Source organism: Mugil cephalus, chromosome 5 (genome assembly GCF_022458985.1).
Source record: "Mugil cephalus isolate CIBA_MC_2020 chromosome 5, CIBA_Mcephalus_1.1, whole genome shotgun sequence".
Lineage (NCBI taxonomy): Eukaryota > Metazoa > Chordata > Actinopteri > Mugiliformes > Mugilidae > Mugil > Mugil cephalus.
The window spans coordinates 27,318,581-27,330,798 of NC_061774.1; the positions used below are offsets into that span (position 1 = coordinate 27,318,581).

Consider the following 12,218-nt stretch of genomic DNA (forward strand, 5'->3'; position numbering starts at 1 on the left):
GTCTTTTAGTTGTGGAGGAAACGCAGCAGTAGTGGTGAGAAATAAGTCTGTGCTATTTGGGTTTTGTGCAATTCTGGGGGGAATGGAAACGCATCTCCATCACTAGTGGACACCACCCCCAGGTGTTGCCATTTGGACTCGAAGAAGCCACGAGTCCAGTCGTCCTTGTTTCATGGCGTGTTTATTGGATGCACCATGACCTGGATGACTCACAGATATCTCTACGAGCTACATTTAGCCGCTAGCTTGGCTCGCCGGCCCCTCTCTGCCTCCATCAAGGTGAAGCTGCTGACTGGCTCCAGCTCCTCTTCTCTCTTCCCCCTTGATGTTCTCCTGGCATCATCACATTGTAAATGTCCTCGTATAATCCCTCGCCCCCCCTCCTCACCCCCACCCCCCCCAAACCCTCTTCCAACCTCAACCTTGAGTTATGGCGTTGCCGCCACTGGCAATCACATTAAGAGGCACATTTCTTCATATCCACACAGGGGACCACATTTAGCAATCTGCTTAATTTAGCCAGACTGATGAATTGTGCTGCTCCGCTCTCTCTCTGCACTTTCAGTCCACCTCTCTCAACCCTCCCTTCCCTCTTTCTCCCTGACCTCCCTCTCTCTCTATATATATATACACACACACACACATCACCAAATTTCTCTCCTCCCATCTCTACCTTCTTGCGTTGAGTTTGCCACCCATGCTGTCCTTGACACAGCCGACTGCTCCGTGTCCACGAAAGTCCAGAGTCACCTGCTGCTTCCTGCTTCCTGCTTCCTGCTCACGTTCCTCTTCACAGGTCGGAGCTGGAGCCAGAAATGGAGCAAACGAGCAGATTTACGACTTTAGCTCCTGAAATTCTGCAGTAAAGAACAAATCACACAATGTAAACACTGACTGTGTGTATACTATGGACAAACCCATTGTGACGTCACCCAAACGTGGAAATGATACGTTGAGCCCCGCCCACACAACTCTCTGGTACCTGTCACTCAAAGCGGGAACGCCTTTAATTATGCAGAACGGTTGGGCTTTTTAACACCTGCAAAACTTTGAGCATTTATGCACAATAATAGAAATGCATTGATTTTGTGTCTTCTCCCGTCCCATCCCTCATTTTATAGGCTATTTATGAAGAGATTCACGGGGTTGTTTGTTTCGTTTTCCTGGAGAACAGAGCAGGTGTGTCGCCTCAGCCCAGAGGTGCCTGATTAGTGGCCGTTGTACACTAGTATTTTTGCACATTCGTTACAACGAACAAAGTCAAGCTCGTTTCCATCTTTGTCACAGAAAACTGAGAAGTTTCTCCAAATGTCAGACTTGCTTTGGTTTGTCTTAGTGCTGTAAATACCTTCTTTGAGCTTCCTTTCGACATCGTTTGTTGACATCCTGTCGCTGGGCTATGTCCCGATCCCGCCCGTTGCAAAGTTTAAACCTCCCGCTCCCGCGAGATTTGAGTTGGGTCCCGCGGGACCCAGCGATGGTGCGTTCCATTCGTACTCAGAAGTCGGAATTTCCGAGTTCCAAGTGGGAATTCTCAACTGTAACGTCCCCGAAGTCAGATTTCCTACTCATAAACGCTAACAACGGCTAAAAACAATATCCTGCTAAAACCAAAACAGAATTAAAACTTTAGATTTTTTTTTAATACATTTTTGCCTCGTGTGGTCTTGTAGATTTTATCACTGTTTATAATTCTTGTAAATTCTAGTAAAAAACTGTTCTATTTACAATCTGTGTAACTTAAATAGCCTAAATTTAGTTTAACATCAATAAAGTAATTCTAAATTAGCATTATAGTTATAATATTAGTTCATATATTAGTGAATTTACAGGAGAATATTTCCATGGATGCTTTCATCCTGAAAATGACCTGGTCAGGACAAAAGACTGTTGTTACAAATTCTAAACTAAAGTTGAGAACCTGATAATTTGACTGTGATTAAACAGGCACATAACAATGATAATAGTGGTAATAATGTCCCTCATGGTTATTTTATATAAAACATCTTTTAAATTATATAAAGTAATATAATGAAAGCAGATTTAAAAGTACATAGAGAAGCTATTTTAAAAAGATGTGTTTTGAAATTTCAAACATGTCAGGGAGTTTATGTTTCTGGTGTCAGGTGGCTGAATGTTCCAGAGGCGTGGAGGTGATATGAGAGTACAGGAGGGTTCAGACATGTTTTAGAGCTCGACTGTGAAGAGCCTTGAAGGTACAGGAAGTAGCAGGATGTGACTGGAAGTCAGTGGATGTTGAAGACCTGGAGGATGTGGTCGAGGTGTGAGATGATGAGGCCGTGGAGAAGAATGGTGGTGGCATTAGTGTTATTATGGCCTCTTCTGCCCTGTGAGTCCCCAGGGGTTCACATCTCCTACAGTTTGCACGACACTGGTGTATTTGAACCTGTGCTTATCGATAGCTTGAATTACCTCCGAAACATTTAGTCAGTGAAAAGCTTTGTTGTTGTGCTGCCACAGAGCTGGACTTTTCATTTAAACCCCATTTGGTTCACTCTGATTAGATATTGTTTGTGAAGTCACATTTAGGTTTGGGATGCTGTTTATCGACATGTTTTGATTTTGGTTAAGGAGTTGGGGTTTTCTTTGAGATTTCCTTTTTAGCAAAGACTCAGCCTGTGTGTTTTTCATTGGTACAAGACACTTCTTGATATTATCTATCTTCAAATTTCTACAGCCCAAATCCTAAATGCTAAACAAGAAAAAATATTATTTTGGTATGCAGCAAACCAGAATGGCAAGATTTTGTCATAGCTTACCTTGTATCATGTGTTAACAGCTACAGACTGTTTATCTTTGGGTGGATGGGAAACATGATAGATCATGTGTATAATGTTGATTTGTCAGAAATTTGCTGTAGAAACCAGAACTTTCTATAAACTGTGTCACGGCCCTTTGGCGTCTTTCGGGGCCTGAGCTGATTGGAGCCCTGGGCTGTGATTAGTGAAATCCAGTTCACCTGGCCGGTGCTGTGAGGTCTATTTGGTCTCTTGCTCTCTGAGGACAGCGGCGCGTTTTGGTTCTGTTGGCGTTGCCTTTTTTTTCAGTTGCAGCACATTTTCCATCTACAACAGCACGACACTACTGACAACTGATTCCCACGCCTCACATTTATTATTTGCATATTCAGTTTAGCTCTTGGATTACTTTAATAAATTAAATATTTGTTTTGTAAACCTTTAAAACCACATGCTTCCTCCCTTTGGCCACGGCCCTTGAGCCAGCTTGTGTAACAAATAAATACATAAAGAAATAAATAAATAAAACAGGTAAAACTTTTTTCCTCCCTGTCTGAAGTTAAATCAGACTAAACTTCTCCTGTGTTAAGTCAGTTAGAATGACCAAAACCATTTGTATTTGCCAAATGCCACAATAAGAGAGAATATGAGAGAATTTCTTAGAGAACTTTTAATTATCTTCTGCTCGTATTTTTAATTATATATCTTTAAACAATGAAGGAAAGCCCAGATGATGATGTCATGGCTTTTGGAAGCTTCTGATAGGTTAACTGAAAACATCTGTGTTAAGTGGAGACACACCAGTGGATGGATTTTAAGGTCACACCTCAAACACACACAGCTTCCTCGTTTGACAACATGGGAAACTCAAAAGGAAATCAGATAAGATGTCAGGAAGAGACTAGTGGAGCTCCACACGTCTGGTTCGTCCTTGGGTCCAGTTTCCAGATGCTTGAAGGTGCCACGAATACGTCCAGGAACTGTTTGGCCGTAACGACCATCGATACATTTGGAGGAAAAAGGGGGAAGAAAGCATCCCAGCTGTGAAGTAAGGGGGTGGCAGCATCATGTTGCAGAAGGAACTGGTGTGTTTCATAAAACAGACGCCATCAAAGAACATTATGTGGAAATATTGAAGCATCATCTTTTATTTTTTATTATTTTCTTACATTTTTTGTTTATTTATTTCAATTAACTAATTTATTTGTTAATCTATCTCGTGTTATGTTCTTAGGTCTATATGTTATTTTTACAGTTTTTAGGGTGTCTACAGTTCCTGCTCCTGATCTAATGAATATAGTTTTATTTGTTCTACATAATGAGTTTTTAAGTCATCCGTCTGTGTGGGTGTGTGTCTGTGTTGAAAGAGGGAGTTGGGGGGGTATATGTGGGATTATTGTATTCAGCACTTTGAGCTACTTTTGGATGAAACGTGCCTTACAGATAAAGTCTGACTGGTTGATAATGTTACGGCTGATTTAGATGGTTTTGTAAATATACTGTACATTAAGTGTTTGAGCTGTATCTGCTGTCGTCCTTGTACCACGGCTCCTGGTCATAGTAACAATAACCGACTGTGACATTTAATAATATCTGACACCAAAGAATGTTGAGTTCAAAAAGGTCCAACGAGGACGACGGCGTCTGGAGGAGACAGAAAACAACGGCCGTCTCTCAGGAGGACGGAGCTCAGACGTCCTGCTGAGAGACATTTAAGACGGAAATACCTGCAACACACACACACACACACACACACACACACACAGACACACACACAGAGACACACACACGCAGTAATAGTTCAAATAGGCGTTAAAATCCCATTAAATGTCAGTCATGTCCGTCCTTGTTTACTCTGCTCGTAGATAACGCTGCGTGATGATCATCCATTAGAGTGTGTGTAGTCACCTCCTGTTAATCCAACACAAACCCACTCGTCTCCCGCTGAGAGAACAGGAACAACGATACACATTATTATGACATGTTTCTACACTCTCAGCGGCAAATAACTCCAGGTTCACTCCTGGGTCTGTAGATATTAGTGGGTCTGTAGACATTTGTTAACCAGCAGACTGAGCAGGGCTCTGTTTAAATTATTCATGCTGAGCATATTTATGGTAATGGTGGATTTTATTCAGATTTTATTTGGAAGTTACCTTCTTCTTTCATCTGTATCTATATGCCCCACCTCCTCCTCCACCTCTTTCACCTCATTCACCTTCTTCTTCTGGACAGAAACGTGGAGACATCTTGGTTCGTCTTCTTCTGGCAATTCAGGAATGTAGAGAGAGATGGAGGAAAACTATTTGTCATTGTCATCTCCTCCTCCACCTCCTCCAATTCTTTCTCTCTTTCTTCCTCATCTTTCTCCTCCATCACCACCCTCTTCTTCTTCTTTGTCTTCTTCCTCCTCCTCCTCCTCCTCTGTGTTTGATCCTATTTCAGGTATAAAATAAATGTCTGTTAATCTCAGACATGTTCGCCCTCATCAGTCTTTAAAGGAACTAAATATCACACATGAAGTTCGTCTCATTTTTCATCTTCCGTGTTCACGTCTTGGACATTTTCTTAAATGACTGTGTGACCTTTACTTTAGTTCGAACCAACCTTTAAGTGCAGCTGACCCAGTTTTTTTTTTTTTTTTTAATAAATGACATGAAAGAACCTCCTCAGATATTCTTCCTCCCTTCAGGTTAAATGAAAGCAGCAGCTGGATGAGGAGCCGTCCCTTTCACCGCGTCACTCACAATCTCCATTGAGATTAATACCAACGCGCCGCTTTATTCCTGAGGAGAAAAATGCAGTTGTCAGTCGACCTAATTGCGCTCTCACGGTGCATGAGGGCCCGCTGAGTTATTGAGAGCTCCACCGGGGGAAATCATGATCGACGAGCAGCAGGAGGCCCTGACATCGCGCTTCACACAGCGGCTGCTTCGCCAGGACGGAAGGAACGGAAAGGTGGGACGAAGGAAGGAAACATTCAAGAGACACCGGCCTCATACGAATGAAGCAGATGAAGGGAAGAAAAGAGGAATGCAGTGAATCCGATCTTCAACAAATCAGGCAGAAATGTGACCATTTGTAAAAAAGAAATGCGTGAAGAGGCTCATGAGAATTAATGCTTTTAGAGAGTTTATCTGAACAAATGGTGACATTTTAATCGTGTATTTTACTGGTGAAGGTTCATGGTGTAACCAAAAAGAAAACAGACAGAAAATGAAGCGTAATATTAACTGTCTCCTTTTGTTTTGGACTATAGATTAAATGAAAGGTTCCTTCTTTCTAGTTTTCATTTCTGGCTTTAAAAAATAAAATATCCAAAAAGTTCAGTGAAAAATGCAACTGGACTCAAAAGTTTTCCACTGATCTGAGGAGCTTGTTCAGTTCTGAGAGAAGTTGAGGTATAAACAGGAACATCTGTGGGTGCAGCCCATCAGAAAACAGACCAGAAACTAATCGGATTAAAGTTACTTATCCAAGTTACTGTACATTTCTTACGTCTCTGGGAGTCAAGTCAGACAACTCACATGTAAACCTGAGGTGTATATTACTGTGTTCCTACATCACCTCCAATGACTGAAGTATCGAAAGTATCGATAATTTGAGCATAAAGACCTGGTATCAGAAGTATCGATTTTTCATGCTTTTACTAAATTAAATAAACTGCAATGAAAAGTCACTATTACGTATTTTGCATCCGCCTTTGATAACGTGTTTGGTCGGAGGTCACGGTAACGGCTGTGGCCTTTCAGCTCTGCTCCAGTTCTTAAAGGGATCCCGGTAAACGAAACACTCTTTACTCCGTATACTCCATGTGCGCTTGTCGGGTTCAACAGTCAAACTTGAACTGTTTGAATAATTTATGGCAGCAGGACTCAAATCCCCGGCCTCTTGTGAAGACCGGAGGCTGGATGAACGGAGCTCTGTGCGCCGCTCACTGTTGTGGTTTCACTTTTCAGCCCTGACACAGAGAATGTTTACCGTACACTACTTAACTGCACACAGCCAGACACCACTGTTATGTGTGGGAATTCATGCTGAAAAATGCAAATCATGTCCAAGTTGAGCGGAGAGCGCGTCGCTCGGCTTCACGCACGTGTTTGTGTGTGTGCTGGTGTGTGAATGAAGGGTGGAGAGCTGGTGATGATGGAAACAAACACACGTAGAGACGGAAAGAATCTCACTGAGGGAGCTGAGCACTGAAGTGTCAGGATGTTAAGAGTCTTAAACATGTTCATGTGCACACGTGTCTACATGCCACAAAACTTCCTCTTCTTCTGCTTGTCACGGAGCATCTAAACAGAGTAGAAGAATGAGACGTCTCCACGTCTCTGAAGTTGCTGGATTCCAGAAGAAAAAGGGTGTGAACTAGATGGAGGAGGAGGAGGAGGAAGAGAAGAAAGATGAAGTTGTCTTTCCAGTCCTGAATGTCTAATGTCTTAATGCCACGAAATTAAGTTGTGATTTAAAACGTTGTCAAGCTAAACCTCCTGCGCTCCTGTATTTACATTCTGTGCTCCTGTATTTGTGCAGATTAGCGGGACGCTGATACAAATCTGTGACAGGACGGAGGCCGAGGAGCAAATATCATGAAACTTTCATGCAGCAAACCAACAACTAACCTATAACACACACACACACATAGAGAGAAATACATACTAAGTAAACAGTGAATAATTAAACAGACACACGGCTGCAGGCTCCTCTGGATGCAGATACACACATGCACATAATGTATAGATACATGCATATAAACAGATATACTGTTATGCGTCTTGTGAAGCAGGTAATTCCCACAGTGTCCGGAGCAGGAACAGAGGATGACCTCTAATTTAAAGAATCCAAACGCGCCACGTTAGACAGTCTGAATAATGCATGAGGCCTGTCTGCTTGTATTATTATTGCCGGGAGGAGGCTGCAATTACATTTCCCTCAGGTGCTCAAGTGCAGGAGAGTAAAGAAGAAGGAGAAGAAGTAAAAAAAAAAAAAAAAAAAAGACATGATTAAAAACCATATGAACTGGAGGTCTGAGGATTCTTCTTTAATTGTGTTTACGTGTTTCCACACTGAAAGGCTGCAAAGGGGGGAAGTTAACGCACAGCTCAATAAGGAGTTAATTAGAACAGACTGAAAAGTTTCTGTTGTGACCTTTATAGCTTTAAATGGGCCGGTGCTTGCGTGGAACAGTGATAACGGCGCGTTTGGCCTTTCAGCTTCGCCCATGTGCAGAACAAAATCTAATTTTAAAAAGCTGATCTCAGAGGTTAACTTTGTCAAATGTGCGCGTAGTCTGGAGGAAAACAAACAGAAGTGGGTGTGAGCCGTGCGTTTATTAGTGTTCGCAGGGAGACGAGCTGCATTCAAGTCACTTCTACGGACGTTTAAAGGACTGACGTGTTCGGTTGCTGTGGTTTTCTACAGTTTAATACGCCACACGGAGAAGTTAAAATGTGTTTTAATAGAAATACTTTAATAGTTTAAACCTGAAACCTGATCAGAATACCTGAACACATCTATAAAACTGTCAGCGGTGGAAAATAAACCGTATTTGTGTCCTTGGTTTGTCACCACCCAGTTCAAAGCAAAGGAAAGACAGAGTGGAGACAACAGATGAATTTCAAATAAACTGCATTCATTGTATTGACTGAAATTGTATAAAGATTATGCATTGACATCACTTCTTCCCGAGGCCACGCCCCCTGAGTGGCAAAAACATGGTGAAATGTATCAGTAAATACAGAGGGAGACTGCGGAAAATGTGGATAATCAGATCAAATTAAAGACAATGGGACTTGACAATGATCCATATGAACTAACAAATAAGAAATGGTCCATGATCAGTTCTCCTGATATTTATATGGACCTGATTTTAACGCTGGTAAATACTACACTGATACTAAAGTAGGTGTGAACGTGTGTAGTCTCTGATCATGTTTTTGACACCCGTGTCCTCACCTGCACCACAGAGAGACGCCATTGGTCGGTACAGTAAAGGTGGAGGTAGAGGTGGACCTTGAAGAACACATTTAACCCTGATTTGCTGAGGAAAAAACACATGTTTCTAAACCTCACTCAATACGTTTATATGCATGTGAAAAAAAAACAACTTATTGCTTTAATCCAACTTTAACTAACTAACTAACTTTAACTTTAACTTATGTAAACACGATACTCCAACTCCTTATCCGATCTAGAGACTGTGATTGGAAATTGATTTCTCCGGCATGTATACGCTTAATCAGACTTTAACTAGACAACTCGTGTGTGCATGCTCCGTGTGACCCCGGAACAAAAACATCCAAGAAAGAAAGTCTCAGAAGAAGGTAAACGGAGCCGGTAGAAAAACCACCGGTGCGATAGCACCATCAGCTATTTGATTTTCTCTCTTGTATGTAAACTGGGACCCCATTCAGAAAGATGAATTTCGAGCATAGCTCCATTAAACTGTGCATATAAACGCAATGACTGAGGAGCATGGGGAGGCAATTCAAAAATTATGCAGAAGTTACCAAATATGGTTCCTCGCCCTGTAAAGGGTTAAATACTAAGAGTATGAAACACAATTAGTAGTAAATTATAAACTTGGACACTGGCTATTGATGCTAAAGATGTGTCATTGAAATGTCGCCTGGATGATGATAATGATAATGATGATGATGATGATGATGATCATCATCATAACATTGAACTGACATGATAACAGTCACAGAGACACATCTACTAGTTTGTTCACACCAGTGTTGCCATTTACAGCTGCTGGTTTCACAAACCACCTAAAAAAATTGGATCCATATTTTGTTTTGACTACCCAGAATGCTTATCCCAGTGTAATATATTATTAAAAATGCACTTGAGGCATAGAAATCATCCAGCAACACGCTGCCAAACCCAATCACCACAACGAGATGTGGCCAGCATCCCAAATGAGCCCGAACTCAACTACATTTACCTAAAAAAAAAAAAACACCCAATGATCTGACGACGCTGTCAGGAACTCAGAGCTACTCGGATGTGGAGCATGGACCACTCCACATCCGCCGACTAATACTAATAGTAAGAGAATTCCTAATATCTCATTAATGAATGAATGAGGTTTTACTTCTCTTTAAAAGACTGTAATAAAAGCCCGAGGAAGTTATTTTATTCTGTGGAATGAAATAATGAGAAATGACAGAACAATGTGAAATGAACTTTGACTGTGTCATTGTTGGACTGAACCCACTAACTATAAGCCCCCGGGGTTTCATGCAAACCTGCCACTGATTGCAAACATGAAATGGGTCAATGTTATTCCCGGGCTCCTTGAATTATTCCGACAAACGGTGAGTCACACGACATTAGAAAAAAATGAAATAAATAAATAAATAATCATATTTTCCTGATTAGAATATCGACTCCGGGCTGAAAGCTGATGAGATGCTAATGAGGCCGGACACACGAGAGGAACAAAGAGTGGAATAAATGTAAAATTAGATCAGCGGCCACTTCTCCTGTCACGCGTTTGTGCTCATCTGCTCTTCTTTAAATACCAGGTTTTCTTCCTTGAGGCTGGTTCAGAATAGCACAAAGAGGAGTGACATCACACCCTGTGGACTTAGAAACCTGAGTCCAGCCCAAACCTCTGCAGCTCTCACAATGAAGTTCAACTATGAACCACTTCTGTCATTGTGAGGCTGCACAGACATGATCATATCACCCCCATCCTGAAAACTCTGCACTGGCTCCCCGTCCAGTTCCAAATTGAAATCACCCATTAATCCATTTAGGGACCTGCCCCCCTTTGCCTGCAGGAAGTCCTCCCGCCCCCCAGACTTCCTCACAAACACCCTCCAAGGCCCCAGAACCAAACTCTGCAGCACGAGTGATCGGGTCTTTTCTTTTTATTGATTTTTAGCAAAGCACTCATGAAAACATACCCCACCCACCTGGTTTCACTCAGTAATGTTCATCTTGGGCTGTAGCATCAATTATGATTATCCAGCACGACATATTAGTGTTACTTCAATGCTGTCATTGATCCAATATGACAATTTCTGATTGATCGGCTGTTTCCCGTCAGCTTGAAGGCCCCACAGATGTTTTTAAATAACACCTAAAAACTCTATGAAAAGAAGGCTTCTTACTGGATGTATTTTAGAGACTCTTCCTTTTAACTATTCATTTTACACTTTGAGATCATCACAATGTTTAGTACAACAGAAATAAAATGTATTATTATTATATAAAAGCCCACTTTCTGTTCCTCTAACCTGTTATTGTTTCATAAATGTCCATTTTGAACATATGCATTCACATAAACATGGTTTCACCAAAATGTGAAACCACTTCCTGCTTTGTTTTGTTCCAGTCGTATCTCCCTAGCATCCATGAATGATTGATTTGTGTGTGCTCTTGTTAGCAAGTGTTCTTGTGTTTAGTTTGCTGTTTTTCTGGTTTCTGAGTCCATCCCTGCGTCACCACGTGTATTTAAAAGACGCTGCATGAGCTCTGGACTCTCCTGGTAGTGGAATTTAAATTCATCAGATTCTTTGTTGTGTGTCAGGTGTTGAAAGCAGGAACGTTCTCCACCACAGATCAGAGGAGCAAATTGATTCGGCTTCACTTCATTTTGTCCTCGACCAGCTGACGAGTGCTGATGTCAGGTCCAGAGCAACCTCTGAGCCACCGGCATCGATCAGAATATGCACAGCTGCTGACCTCAGGTTTTAACACGGCGATGGCCTGAGTGGGCTTCACGCATTTTTGTTTCCTTCTAATTGACAAGAACGTCTGTCTGCTTCTTCTTGCTCTCTCTTATTTTTAGACCTCTTTTTTATCCATCTCAGACTTCATGCATGAGTATGTTAACTCACAACATCCTTAAACAACTTCAGGTCAGTCAGGCCTTGATCTTATTTCTAGAGCTTCATGTCTGTTGAGATCAGATTAACGTAGCCTTTTTAATCATAGTTAATCCGGGTCTAAAATCAGTTTAAACCTCCTAGGAACCAGGTTTAGCCTCAGATTAAGGCTGTTTACCTGCAGCCAGACAAGGATTAGTTGGATAAATGGAAGAACAAATGACTAAAAGACGAGGCCCAGGGTCTTTGGTTGAAAATAAACCAAACAAACTTAATGACCGAAAATTCAAAAATCATAATACGTGACACTTTTCTGTCATAAACACGGACGCCCTAAGCAGCCATGTGTTCATACAGATTATTTCCTCTGTTTTCTCGAGATCTCCAGAAACCAAACATTAAAGTACAAAACTAATGGCTCTACAGTAGATCTATTACATTAGGCTATTATAATTGTTATCACTACGTTAGTAGCGTTAGGAGCAGTCAGGTCACGTATGATGCAAATAAATCGAGATCTCAAGAAAATAATCCTTTTCTTCCCAAGATATGAGATATTTAACTTGAGAAAAACATGTTAGGTACAATTTTATTCTTGTCATCTGCCCCCTAGAGGACT

The 12,218-nt window shown here is 41.5% G+C and overlaps 1 protein-coding gene across 1 annotated transcript in view; it reads right to left on the reverse strand.

Annotated features, from left to right (window-relative positions):
- glra1 (glycine receptor, alpha 1) overlaps positions 1 to 819 on the reverse strand; it is a 129,230-nt gene extending 128,411 nt beyond the window's left edge. The window contains exon 1 of the mRNA XM_047584658.1: positions 674 to 819. Coding sequence (XP_047440614.1) covers positions 674 to 699 — 26 coding nt within the window. The 5' untranslated portion in view covers positions 700 to 819. The remainder of the gene's footprint in view (positions 1 to 673) is intronic.
- Between the last annotated feature and the right edge of the window lie 11,399 nt (positions 820 to 12,218).